The sequence below is a fragment of the Salmo salar genome, chromosome 02 (assembly GCF_965601325.2).
Source record: "Salmo salar chromosome 02, fSalSal1, whole genome shotgun sequence".
Taxonomy (NCBI): domain Eukaryota; kingdom Metazoa; phylum Chordata; class Actinopteri; order Salmoniformes; family Salmonidae; genus Salmo; species Salmo salar.
The window spans coordinates 58,681,650-58,696,411 of record NC_138292.1 but is presented as its reverse complement, the minus strand read 5'-3'; the positions used below and the strand labels follow the sequence as shown (position 1 = coordinate 58,696,411).

The 14,762-nt window shown below is 41.0% G+C and overlaps 1 protein-coding gene across 2 annotated transcripts; it reads right to left on the bottom strand.

Moving 5' to 3' along the window:
- Positions 1-1,232: 1,232 nt before the first annotated feature.
- Positions 1,233-14,721, bottom strand: LOC106587302 (polycomb protein suz12-B). Of its 2 annotated transcripts, XM_014175573.3 has the most exons (17): positions 14,443-14,721; positions 13,827-13,971; positions 13,441-13,487; positions 9,777-9,841; positions 9,279-9,347; positions 8,941-8,990; positions 8,701-8,786; positions 8,340-8,574; positions 7,795-7,900; positions 7,437-7,542; positions 6,962-7,139; positions 6,382-6,470; positions 5,995-6,138; positions 4,526-4,683; positions 3,969-4,167; positions 3,521-3,621; positions 1,233-3,192 (listed from the first exon to the last, which is right to left on the bottom strand). In XM_014175573.3, exons 2-17 carry the CDS (start codon positions 13,954-13,956, stop codon positions 2,865-2,867), a joined length of 2,091 nt encoding a protein of 696 aa, XP_014031048.1. In that variant the 5' UTR covers positions 13,957-13,971; positions 14,443-14,721; the 3' UTR covers positions 1,233-2,864. The 2 variants fall into 2 exon arrangements, with proteins under 2 accessions (XP_014031048.1, XP_014031039.1); XM_014175564.1 differs by lacking the exon at positions 14,443-14,721 and having other exon boundaries at positions 3,542-3,621; positions 13,827-13,986.
- Positions 14,722-14,762: the final 41 nt, after the last annotated feature.

Here is a 14,762-nt window from a genome sequence, read left to right as displayed (position 1 = left end):
GGACTACGGGCCTTATTAGTGTCCCGTTTCCTGGTGAAAATGGATGCCACTTTCTCATCCGAGACCCTGGTTGTCCCAGAGGCAGACTGCACTGCTGCTCGAATTGTGAGGGTACTTACTATTTCATTCTGGCCAGACGTGATTCCAACTCCTGCTCTATGACATTGGCCAGTGACTTGAGCCAGGTCCACAGACCCCATCACTGCCCTGCTCCTGAATGCTGTGTCAGCACTGGAGCAGCTTGACTCTGAAATCACTATAACATTATTAGGAGGTTTCTGAGCAGGGGCTATCCTTGATGAGGCTTGTTCTTGCTTTGGGGTATCTGTTCTGCTTGAGTCTGTGCAGCCTACTGGTTGACCATGACACAGAGAGGCACCTCATCATAAGACCCCCCCCCCCCAATATGACAAGGCACCATCTTAGGTTTCTTTCACCTGCTCAGAAATTAGGCTCTTCCTCCCAAGAGGTTGTGGGGTTATACTGAAGTACTTTATGTCAATGGATTTTGGGCACCCAGTCTTCTTCTCCATGGCCAAGTAGGGGCGATAACCACATCTTTCTTACCTAGTTAACTAAAGGTTAAATAAAAATAATAATACAAATATTTCTGTATCAAATTCCTTTCTGAAGACGTCACCATTATGGTCATCACATCAATAGGGCATTCATATCATTCAATATAATGGGAATACAAAATTAAAGTTACTTTCACTTCTGTCTTCGTAGTGCCAGATTGTAGCAGGTACTGCAATATAGTTACCTATAAAGTAGTACTTTCACAACCGTTGACACATTGTAACAATGTAGACTTAGCTAGTTAGCAAACTTTACTTTCTGATATGATCTTCTGAACAAGTCAATGATAGCCTACCCAGAAAGTTACTTTAAACACGCAAAACACGTTTACGTTCAAGCTAATTTCATAATTTAGCTTTTCCCTAAACAAAACTCAGCACACGCAGCCAACTGTTTAGATGTTGTGTAACTTACCGCTTCCGTATGTTCAAATAGACGCGCCAAACCCAGATCAACCAATCAGACAGTAATTTGAGTACCACGTTACGAATATTTGGTCCCACCCCTATGCACTGTAGTTGCACAAATTCTATAAAAAGGTTTTTATGCTAATTACAAAATCTTTGGTAGTAGGCTAACCTACATTTTCTGAACATATTCAAATATTCAATATTTTTCATGAATGTTGATATCAGTTGAATAAAGAAAACTGACAAGGTCAAATGTATTTTATTTTAAATATAAAATCCCCATTTCCAAAGTTTATAACATAGTTCACGACTTCCAACGGTGGTTTGACAATATGGTGAATTGATTGTTTTCTACCCTTATATCCAGCCGATCAAAAACGTGCATAAAGGTACAAGGAAGTAAAAGACTGGTCCATGGAGTTGAGGGAAAAGGTGTTCAATGAAGCACCAAAACTACTGCTTTTGTTCAATTTGTGCACTCACACAACACAAAAACACAGCTAAGGCTTATACACCGCTTGTCATTTAAAGTTTTGAAATGATGCAGCAAAAAAAATGTACACAGAACTGAGAAACTTACTGAAAATCACCCCCCTTTGGCATTTAAACAGAGCCTAATAGTAGGATAGACATGTATCAACTAGGACCCATTTCCAATGAACAAACAGCATATTGCCTTTGAAGAAAAATCCTACATGTCCATAATCAGTGATAATCAAGTTCACAATGGGATATAGCTAGATATTGACATTATTACAATGTATACAAAGTGTCTGTAAGGAGTGTTGTCCAACACTTCCCATCTCACCCGTTTATGAACATAAATGGACATCAAAAACAGCTTGAGTTCCCAATATCCCTCAAGCCTAGTTAACCATAATACAGGTTCCAGCATGTCATAAAACGTCCATAGGTTGTAGTTCTGTTATCTGGGGTGTATTCATTAGTGCACATAGTAGCAAACCGTGGCAAAACATTTCACAACAGAAAACTTTTTTGCAACAAAAACAAGATTTTCCTATTGGACAAATGCAGGTAGGTCCCTCCCCGTTTTGTCCTGTTTGCTTCCGCTGGGTTCCTAGTGAACACACTCCTGTAGAAGAGCTAAGCAGTCTACATAAAAGGATGAGTGTGCTGGCAGTTTGTGGTTCATCTTGGCTTAATATCCTCAAGCTATGGATGCAGAGAGTAGCATCCGGTCGTGTGGAAAATATCAGAGTCCACTGATCCTCCATTACTCAAGATAGTATCAACAGAAACATGAGAAACAACATACATCAAAACAAATAAAATCCTGATAAGGTTTCAGGGGATTCAAGACAGACGGGGTGAATCTGACAATTGATGCAGTTGCGCAGAATAAAATAAAAATGGTAATTCAACTCAAGTTTAAAACAATTCACTAATACAAATTATTACCAAGTGCTAAAACAATAGTCAACTAAAAGGACCATTAGAGCCAAACAGACAGGGTTATGGGGTACAGATCATCAGGAGTGACAATGTTACCAATATGCATGACTTACTGTATATCCACTCAATACAGTTTCTGATTACAATGTGATAACAAAGGCAGTCAAACCATGATTACAATACCTTTCAAGTGATTCCCCCAGTTTCTTCACACCCCCGAAACCACCAAGAATCACTAACCTGGCTACGGTGCATAATGACTTGGTAAAACCTCACATTATAGTGAGTCTTCATATGCCTGTGTTGTGTTGTGTGTGTAGCTATATTTGTATGTCTTGAGTCAATTCAAGACAATCCGCCATTGACGTCTTCGTCCCACCTAGCTAAGCACCAAGGGTGACAGTTATAAAAATGAAAATGAATGGGTCGGATCGACTGCTGCCACCAAATGCCATCAGTTCATCAGTCAGTCACAGAGCTTTTTGTCCTCTTGCCGTGCTTGGTCCCACCACCCCCGCCAGAGCTGCAGGCGATTGCGGTGCCATTGCAGGCGCCCTCCATGAGGGCCCGGTCAGCCTGGTCGTCCGCCCCGGCGTCGGGCAGCTCCTCCTGGATGTGGCGGAGGCGGGACATGGCGCGGTCGATGGTGGCCACGGAGACCAGGTTGAAGTCGTGCATGCTGACCAGGTGCAGCAGAAAGTTGCGGCAGAGGTTGCGGCGGGCGATGTAGGCGCCGCACTTCTCCACGAACTGCATGCTGGCCTGGTTCATCTGGTTGTCGGCTATGAAGCTAGATACGGACAGGAAACAGAACACAACGGGAGGAAATGAGGTTAGAATACTGATTTACTAGAGAGAATGAGTCAGATTAAGGACAACTTTTTAAATACATTATCCTACTTTATTTGTATCACATGTTAGATGTAAACTCTCAAAGTGTCATGGCTTTATGTGGATTTCTAAATTACAGTAACATAAGGATGACTGTTTTTATCCTTACTTAGACATCATCTATAGCACATGTTAAGAGGTAAGCTCTTCAAGGTGATGTGGCTGTATGTGTATTTCTAAGATATCTACTATAGTGCCGTAAGAGGCTAGTGATTAGAGATACATACCCACAGCTTTTAGGTACATACCCATGCTTCATGACGTGCAGGTTCCACAGCTTCATCACCTCCTTCTCGCCCTCGTTGACGTCTGTGAACTCCTCCAGTTGCTGTGGGTGGAAAACTCATGAATTAGTCAACGCGAAGACCAAAATCTACCAACACAACCAGAAGGTACATTTTAGTATAAGGGAAGCAAAGCCCAGCTGTAGTTCAAGCCGACACTCATTTCTGTTGGATTCATATAGGGTGTAATCCTATCTTGAGATGCTCGAATTTCATACATTGACATCAATGGGATACTCTTTTGACATGTATCTATCTCAAGTTAAGATATGGGCCATTCTGTATAAACATCAGGCAGTCATTGTTATGTTTTTTTTTTAAATATTCTCTTGTGTTCTACTCCATTGTACATAATCTCGGTCTGAGTAACAGTGTGAGCAGAGGGACTGACCGTGGCGGTCTTCTCTCTCAGCCACTCAGGGTCTCTCTCGTCCTCGCTGTCCACGTCCATCTCCTGGGGTCTGAGGGGCATGCAGCTGTCACTGTGGAAGTACAGGCGGTTGTGTCCGCTCACGTAGGTCCTCTGCTGCTCCAGCTCCCCATCCTCAGACTCCAGGAACTCTGACAGGCTGGGCTTCGTCCGCTTGGGCCTACAAGACAGGAGCAATGCATTAGGGGTCAGAGGCTGTTGTTAGGTACACACACGCAGGCAAGCTAGTGGACAAATAGTACACGTGTACACATTTTCAGCTAGCCCTACGGCTGTGATGGTACCATCCAAGTGAGGATATATGAAATACGTTAGCCAATCAAAACAGCAGTTTTACTTTTTAAGCATACAGCAAATACAAAACTAAAATCCTTTCACATGATTACCCAGGAGGCTGACCATAGCCAAGTTCATCTTTTTATTTCAGTGCTTTGACTCTGACATGCAATCCTTGCTACGGGTTGACTGAGGGTGAGAGCCAGTGAGATGAAAGTGGAGACAGGAGACGCCTTCTTTACCTGCACACCAGTACGTGTGTCACAGCAGTCCTCTTGACGGGGCCGTTGCGGCTGAAAGCGAAGCCGGGCTGGCTGTGGATGTCCTGGGGGTTGCCCACGTAGGAGCCGTCGTAGCACTCATTGATGGACACGTCTATCCGAGCACCTTTAGGGTGAGGCTGGAGACACAGAGGGACATCAATTCAATTAAATATTTATCAAACTCAAATAATCAACATATAGCATGCCAGGTACTTGGTAGTAGATGGCTTTAAAATCTCTTGTTCTTAACTGTTTATTTTTATTTTTTTACCTGTATAGGGTTAATCAAAAGACCAAATTAGCATAGGTTAATAGTATTTGTATTTATTATGGATCCCCATTAGCTGCTGGGGTCCAGCAAAATTAAGGCAGTTATACTATTGTAAAAACATTACAACACATTTATTACAGAATTGCTCTATGTAGTACTGTGCACCTCCCATAGTCTGTTCTGGTCTTGGGGACCGTGAAGAGACCTCTTGTGGCATGTCTTGTGGGGTATGCATGGGTGTCTGAGCTGTGTGCCAGTAGTTAAGACCGACAGCTCGGTGTGTTCAACATGTCAATACCTCTCATAAATACAAGTAGTGATGAAGTCAATCTCTCCTCCACTTTGAGCCAGGAGAGATTGACATGCATATTATTACGATTTGCTCTCTGTGTACATCCAAGGACCAGCTGTGCTGCCCTGTTCTGAGCCAAATGCAATTTTCCCTCTTTGTGATAATGCTGTTAAGAAGGTAGAGCAGCGCTTTATCATGGACAGACTTCTCCCCATTTTAGCTACTGTTGTATCAATATGTTTTGACCATGACAATCCAGGGTTACTCCAAGCAGTTTAGTCACCTCAATTATCCAGATTACAAGATTTAGTTGAGGTTTAGTGAATGATGTCCCAAATACAATGCTTTTAGTTTTTGAAATATTTAGGACAAGCTTAATCCTTGCCACCCATTCTGAATCTAACTGCAGCTCTTTGTTAAGTGTTATAGTCATTTCAGTTGCTGTAGTAGCTGACGTGTATAGTGTTGAGTTATCCGCATACATAGATACACTGGCTTTACTCAAAGATTGAAAAAGGTAAGGGGCTAGACAGCTGCCCTGGGGAATTCCTGATTCTACCTGGATTATGTTGGAGAGGCTTCCATTAAAGAACACCTCTGTGTTCTTTCTGTTAGACAGGTAACTCTTTATCCACAGTATAGCAGGAGGTGTAAAGCCATAACACGTTTTTCCAGCAGCCAACTATGATCGATAATGTCAAAAGCCACACTGAAGTCTAACAAAACAGCCCCCACAATTTTTTTTATCATCAAATTCACTCAGCTAATCATCAGTCATTTGTGTAAGTGCTGCACTTGTTGAATGTCCTTCCCTATAAGCGTGCTGAAATAGGAAAACGTTCAAACATAGGAATCCTGTATACACACAAAGCCCTAGTCTCTCACCACGTAATTGAAAATGAAGCGGCTGTGGGACTGTTTGAGGTGTTTCAGCAGGCTGTAAAGCTTCCTACAGTTCAGAGTGCACCAGGGACAGTGGAGGTCGTCTCTAGCCTCTGTCTGCTGCCGCGTGTTGTTGTTGTACAGGAACTGCCATGGGACAAAAAGATGGAAGTCCATTACTGGTTTATTAATAAGTGAACCATTCTGAGTGATGTTCAAACAAGATTTTGTTTTACATTTAAGTATATTACGCTACTCTTCCCCTGTACCTAGAGATGTATCATGATAATCATAACCAGGCGTGTGCTACACATTAGTGATGGATGAGGCGAGTTTCCCCCTTACTATGTAAAGCGCTGTGAAACATTTCATATTGGTGCACAAACAGACCTGGTAAAATATACGCAGTTTCTGCCTGGGTTCACACAGGATCTGTTCTTTTTTCATCTGGATGTCTGTGCTGACAGAGGCCTTCACAGCTACAACAGGGAGGGGAAGGACAGATGAAGGAGACAGATTATTACATAGCACAAACCATTTTTAGGGACACCGTGGTGCTAGTGATGCAGCTGCATGTCGGTCTGGTCAATTTTATTATACAGTTAAAGTCATAGTATATTTTTGGCTCTAGTATTGGTTAGATGGTGACCAAGGCTGTGTTTACACAGGCAGCCCAATTCAGATTTTTTCCCTTCACTAATTGGCCATTTGACCAATCACATCAGATCTTTTTTCGTCAGATATTTTTCAGAGCTGATCTGATTGGTCAAAACCCCAAAGAATGAAAAAACGATCAGAATTGGGCTGCTTGTGTAAACCCAGCCTTAGCTACACACATTTAGAGTCACGTCAAGGCAAGAGAACAGTATACTGAAATTGTTGTAAGTGTATCTAAATGGGAGGTTAAAATGTGTTGTTCCTTTTGGGTAAAAGCCAAGCAAGTTGCTATTGAGTGTGTTGTGTCTCTTACCCAGGGGGGCAGATTTGAGTGTGCTGGGCCTGCTCTCCATGGGGCTGGAGCCGTCAGAGTTGCGTGTGGCAAGGGGCTTGGCCACGGGGGCTGTGGACTTGTCGCTGGCGTCGCCTGTCCAGCGCAGAGTGAACTGCAGCGTGGGTCCCTGAGAGAACGTCTCGAACGGTGGCAGCCTCTGTGGGAGCAGAGCCGGAAACATTGTCTCAGTACCATCATACACACATTTCGATGTGGAGTGTCCTACTGATAGTTTAGTTGTCATCCCCAACCCTGGTGCTGGAGAGCTACTGATTGGGCAAGCTGTTGTTTCAGCTCAGCACAACACCTGGTTCAGCTCTGCACAGCAACACCTGATTCAATTAATCAACTGCTTGTCAAGACTGATTAGTGTAATTAAACCAGGCATTTTTAGTGCTGGTCTGAAACCAAAGCCTGCTAGGTTGGCACACACACATGCCTTTGGCACACTCACCTTCCCATCCAGAATGGTTTCCCATGTGGCTCGTTTCTTGCTGACGGGGCAGTCCTCCATCCCTTGCATGGACACTTCATATTCCCCATCCAGCAGCTGTAATCTCCTGCACGTGACAGAGGTCCCTTATTAACTAGACGCTCTGAGTAATGCATTTAACATTGAGTGTGAACAGTTATAGAATATATGTGGTTGTGGTTTCAATTCAGAAATAGGGCTCAGATATTATAGCACCTTAAAAAGCCACTGACAGGTGGCTAAATATCCTTGAGGTCAAAGTGCAGCAGCAACTTGGTAATGACAGTTGCCACCTGGGGATAAATGACTACCATTTTGCCATATATGGTATGCTGTTTACCTGTTCTTGTCAAAGACGGTCATCTGTGCAACAAAGGTCTCTGTGGTCTCTCCGTCTTCTCTGTGGGCGGAGCTTCTCTTCTTTCTGCTGGGCACCTCTGTTACATCTAAACATGCAAAGACACCAAACAAACAAAAATTAGACATTTGCCTCATGAATATAATGCCACGTCATCAAAACAAAATGGTTGCCATATTATATATACAGTACCAGTTAAAAGTTTGGACACCTACTCATTCAAGGGTTTTTCATCATTTTTACTAATTTCTACATTGTAGAATAATAGTGAAGACATCAAAACTATGAAATAACACATGTAATCATATAGTAACCAGAAAAGTGTTAAACAAATCAAGATATATTTTATATTCTTAAAAGTAGCCACCCGTTGCCTTGATGACAGCTTTGCACACTCTTGGCATTCTCTCAACTACCTTCATGAGGTAGTCTCCCTACAACTAATCTGTTCTCTCTCCAAACAAACACAGACATTCAATTTTAGTGAGTCATCCAACATCCCTGAGGGTGTTTTTGCAACTACTTGCCTATGTTCTCGTTGGCCTCGCCGTTCACAAGGCCGTTCATGTCCCTCCTCCCGGTGCGTAAGACCCTGAACAGGAGCGAGTAGGACTTGACCATGTGGCTGTTGCTGGGCTCAAACTCGTTACTGGACACCAGCAGGGAGGGCAGGGAACCGGGCTTGGTTTGTTTGCTGCAGTCAGGATTTAAAGGCACTTGCTTTTTACCTGTAGGCACTTGCTTCACCGGGCAGCTGACATCCTATGGAAAACGATGTTAAAAGGACAAAAGTTAGGATTTTAGCTAGGAGGTGAGTTAGGAGTTTGGTTCATAAACAATTTCACTTGATTGAGACAATGTGAGAGAGAAACAAAGCCTTGTTTTTACCTTTCGTTTTTTATGGCAGACTTTGACAAGTAGCACCTCTAGAGAAACCGAGCTTTGTTCGTTTTCTGAATTCTGAGATGGCTTTTCTGTGAGAGGGAGAAAGTGAGAAAAAAAAGTGTCTTATGTTTCATCCTTTGTCTTTCGTTTTTGTACAAATATCACCCTAACACATTGGTATAAGGCATACAAATACATTGCATTTGAACATGGTGCAAAACAGGAGAGTATTGATGGGCATACCATCCTTATGGAAGAATCCAGTGAAGGTAAGCTGCAGGTGCGAGGACAAGCTAGAAGAAACAGCAGTAATACAGTCAGAAAAGATGCAGAGCTGTGGTAACACTCCCAGGCACAAGTCACATAAGGCTCCCCACCCTTCCCACTGTTTCTCTCCTACTAGCCAGTCTCCACCTCTGATTACTTTACTGTCTAAATAAAGTGAAAACACCTCAAATAAAAGACATTTAAAAGAAAAAGTATTGAGTCATATAGTTATAGTTTATAACTTATTATAAGCATGTACGAACCATTAAAACTTATAATACGTCTTATAATATGTTACGTCTCCTAACTCTTACCTGTGAGATTCCTGCTCTCCCTTCATCTTCTCAACTCTGAGCAGCATGTCATCCACCTTGAACGTTTTCCTGAGCACACAAGTTCAAGCACAGCACAACTTAAGACCTTAGAAGTGGCTTTAACTTTGATGAGATAAAAAAAAAAAAAATGTACAGTAGGACCTCAAAGATATGAACACGTCGGGAATGGAGGTCCATAAAATGGCCGTCCGTAACTTTGAAATCATCTTGATAACCGCGTCTACCTTTATAGAAAATATAGATAGCGTATTTACACGTGTAAGCAAGGTTTACGCTTGTGTGTAGCCTACATAAGTTGGTTTTTGCATTTAATACATGCCCCGGTTTGATATTAACCGTTTGGTTACCGTCCAGTCTGTTAGTTTGAGGTTCTTATCTTTGAGGTTCTACTTTATACCATCTCTGATTAATGTCTTAATGTCTACCACATAAAAATAATCTGATCCCTTTCAGATCAATCAGAGAACAATATGTTACCTTTTGGCATTTGTTCGAGTGTTTCTGTGGGTCATGAAGGTAAGAGTCCTGTGCAAGAATATAGGCTAAAATGGAAGCATTTGGAGGTAAATCATTAATATACCAGACATTGTGAAAATGAGAAAGAAAAGAAAATTACATGTATATATCTATTGTTATATATACACAGTGCCTTCAGAAAGTATTCACACCCCTTGACTTTTTCCACATTTTGTTGTGTTACAAAATGGGTTTGAAATGGATTTAATTTTTTGTCAACGATCTAAACAAAATACTATAATGTCAGAGTGGAAGAAAAATTCATAAAAAATTATCACATTTATGGAAAATAAAACACTAATATATTTGGAATAGATAAGTATTCAACCCCTTGAGTCAATACAAGTTACAATCACAGCAATTACAACTATGAGTCTCTCTGGGTAAGTATATTAGATTTGTTTTATTCAATTCAGTCTGGTATGAGAACGGTAGCCCCTATCTGCAAAAGCTGGGTGTCTGCGGAAAGCCGAGTATCTTGGCTATTGACCTGTGCCTTAAAATCGTTGGTATTGCTTATTACCATATATGGGCATACGAATGTATAAGGGCAGGCCAAGCCAATGACCTCATTTCAAGATGGCTGCTACCTCCATTCCAGTTAGCGTTGTGAAGCATAAACATAATAAACACGGAATACGTCTATACACACCTGGAAGCCGTTTTTTTTTTATTTAACCTTTATTTAACTAGACAAGTCAGATAAGAACAAATTCTTATTTACAATGACGGCCTAGGAACAGTGGGTTAACTGCCTTGTTCAGGAGCAGAACGACAGATTTTTACCTTGTCAGCTTGGGGATTCAATCTAGCAACCTTTTGGTTACTGGCCCAACGCTCTAACCACTAGGCTACCTGCCGCCCCTGTGACCTACCATTATTGATCACTAGCCCCGAGAGTCAAAATGTTTCATTTTGTTATGGTCTGTTTCATATTAGTTCACTGTTTGCTGTTCTAAGTTTCATCCTTGTAACTTTGGAAAGGCCACTAAACTCTCATGGCCATTGCTTATTTGTGGTTCTCACCTCTGCCTTTGTCTCCAAAGTGTTACTGATTTATAAATATATCTCTTTATTTTATTTACCACAGAGTGGAAGATACAGATGATTTAGATGATGACGTTTGGGAGCCACCCCTGCCCAGCAAGCACCCTCCCACTGCTATGTCAATCACCCCGTCTGATGGGTCTACATCCACTTTTCATAGACCTCTTGAAAAAGAAAATAGGGGCTTGTGGCAGTATTCGTCCTAACAGAATCGATTTCCCCAAGACCAAGGTAAACGACATGACAAAGACAGCGGAGAGGGGGACCATACGTTGGATCAGAAATAACAAGCTGCTTTTTGTGAAATGGAAGGACACTAGGGAAGTAACCATGTTCACCACACAGCATAAGGCATTCAATAACAACCATGTCTCAAGGAGGGTGAAAAAGGAAGAATGTTCCCATTCCTGTTTCTGTGAAGGATTACAGTGCCAGCATGAGGGGTGTCGACCTATCTGATGCTCTGATAGGCTAGTACCAGGCTAATACCAGGCTCCTACCAGGTCCTCCACAAGACCAGGAAGTGGTATAAAACTTTTTTTTATTGCTACAGTAAATGCTTTCATTCTCCACAAGCAGATGTCTAAAGCAAAAAAGGTCAAACCCCTCTCTCCCAGTTGGCCTTCAGAGAGCAGCTGGTGTAGGAAATGGCTGAATTGGGGGCCCAAAGCAACCTCACAACCGTCACAAGACCCCCCACTCAAGGTGAGCGCCACTATCCAACACACATGCCAAAAGACAAAAGGAAGAACTGCAAGTATTGCACAAAACACCTTGGGAGGAAAAAGGGTGAAATGCCAGATCTTCTGTCTGAAATGCCAGTTCGCTTTTTGTTTCCTGGCAGAGAGGGACTGCTTCAAAGACTATCACGACATGCACAAGCTATGCTGAAAGTGAAATCTAAATCATCTAGACCTGGGATGTAAAACGAAAACTAATGTAATTTGTAAATAGTTCAGCTTGTTTCTATTTTTGCACCGTTTTTAGTGAAGGACACGTGTGTAACCAACTTTGTGTGTAACCAACTTTATGTGTGATAAGACATTTTTATGTATTTTTGAATGTATATCTGTTGCTTTTATATTGTTTTTGTAAACAGTTCACTTGTATGTGGGTCCAATACATTGGACATGCCTAGGCTAAACGTTCAGGCACTTGGGAGGTCGAAAAAAACACTTGGATATCCCCTGTATGTCCCCCAACACCACCACAATGTTTGAGAGAGGTTGGTGTTGTAGAAATTTCGTTTTTAGAGTGAAAAATAACTTTTAGGCACACCCAGTGTGCAAAAACAGTGCAATTACCACATTCTGACAATTTGGAGAGGTTGAAAGGACACTTGAATGTATCCTGGATACCACATAACACCACCACAATGTTTGAGTGAGGTTGATATGGTATAAATTGTTTTTATATTGAACGAATAGCATTAAGGGATTGCAAATATGTAATAGCACTGGAATTATCTAATTTACAGACATTTGCCACTTTGAAGAAGTTTAGGGAAATGTTCTGTGACCACACTTGGAAATGTCCTGTGACCACACCTAACACCACTTACTAAAACATCTGCCCATTTCAAGTTGTTAGGTCTATCAATCTCATTTTTTTCTGATACTGTTCCAGCTCTGGGCCTCAATAATTCACTTATAGCTTGTCAATGAAAGATTACTTTCAAAATAATGTAATTTTTATTTTGTGTGTGCTTGATCTTGTGTATTCTAACTATGTAACTCCTATCTATCTTCTGATCATTTCCTCAATCTCCCAGATGTCTTCCAAATATAGCATGTTTTGGCATGTCAGAATCATGTAATTACACATGAATAGCAGTTCCTTTTGTCTATTTAGGTGGAAATAAAAGTTTTGCCATTACATCTAAGAGGTTAAACTCTGGAACTGTTTTAAAGTCCCCATTGGCCTCATGGTGAAATCCCTGAGCGGTTTCCTTACTCTCCGGAGTTGGAAAGGATGTCTGTATCTTTGTAGTGACTGAATGTATTGATACACCATCCAAAGTGTAATTATTAACTTCACTATGCCCAAAGGGATATTCAATGTCAGATTTTTTATTCGTTTTTCATTCATCTACCAATAGGTGCCGTTCGTTGCGAGGCATTGAAAAACCTTCCTGGTCTTTGTGGTTGAATATGTGCTTGAAATCCATTACTCGACCGAGGGACGTTACAGAAAATTGTATGTGTGGGGTAGTCATTCAAAAATCACATTATACACCACTATTGCACACAGAGTTATTCCATGCAATTTATTATCTGACCTGTTAAGCAAAGTTTTACTCCTGAAGTTTTTTTAGGCTTGCCACAACAATGGGGTTAAATACTTATTGACTCAAGAGATTTCAGCTTTTTGTTTGAATTTTTTTGTTAACATTTCTAAAAACATAATTCCACTTTGACATTATGGGTTATTTTATGTAGACCAGTGACACACAATCGAAATGTAATCCAATTCAGGCTGTAACACAATAAAATATGGAAAAAGTCAAGGGGTTTGAATACTTTCTGAAGGACCTGTACATTTTGTATATATGTATATTATGGATGTAATATTTGCTTACTGCAATCAGGTTCCTTGTGCGGAGAAATCTGTAGATTTGAGTTGGTTCTGCAAATACATCATAACAATTATCATAGCCTGCTCAACAATTTGTTTTGATTTTAGTAAGAATGTAATAGAATTGTGGTATGAATGTATTTACAGAGCTGTAACGTATTACAGAGCTGCACAGATATATAGCCTATGCATGTTATGGTTCCAGGCCCACTTTGTAATCATATTTAGTCAGAGATAGGCCTCATATTAGTCAGTGTCATTGATATTAGTTGTGAGAAAAGTAGACAACAGTAACAAAATCCAAATTATACTCAATTGGTCATTTTCAAAGATTTCCACCTGGCTTAAAATCGTTACTTCCTGTTATAAGTAAAAAGTCATGAAACTCACTTTCAAAGGCCTGTAGAAACAACTCATGGTCGGCTTGAATCTGCTCCATCTTCGGCTTCTTCACCGTGGTCATTACAGTTGTCGAGGCCGGATAGACGGCGCCGTTCGCTTTACAACTGGTCCCACTCATGACTTCACCTGAATGCTGTAGATGGTGCATCCATGCAGATGAAACAAACATTATTATGGTCCTTTTCAAAACAAAGGAAGCATAATCATATCGGCTAACGTTAGTTGGGTTAGCAAGCTAGCTAACCTACTTCAGTATTGGCTTTGTATAACATTATATTTTTCCACTTCAACATCCTATAAGAATATGAAAGATCATAGCTAACTACACATATACATTTTTTTGTAAGAAATATAGAGATAAACATATATTAGCAAGCTACCGTAATTTGTCTCAAATTCCAGCATCTGGATTTTTGTTAGCTAGTTAGCCAGCAAGGCTAACTAGCTAGCATAAACAAATGGTCAAAATAGCTAGCTAGTAAACGTGTGGGAGTGATATTCGAAACGGGTCTAACACAAAATTATTCTTTGCTATCTGACTGTACAACATTGAAGCTAACCTTGCTAGCATTAGCTAAGATTAGCTAGCCAGCTAGAGACTCACCAACACAGGCAACCCATGAAATTAGCAAGGAAGCAAGCTGCTGCTAGCTAAACTAGCATAGTGGGTTAACGAGAAGAAATCCCAAATGTTGCGGTCCAGTATTCCTTCCAACGATTCACACAAAGTCGACTAGTAAAGTACATCCATCATATGTACATAAAAAATAATAGATTATGTTATTGATTATATGAAAACCATTAAAACTTCAGATGAGCTACACGTTATTCTAAAATCGTGTGGTCTTTACTGGACATCTAGAAATACCTCTCATCCAATAGAAATTCGAATATGTAATTTGAGACTTGTGATTGGGCAGACAC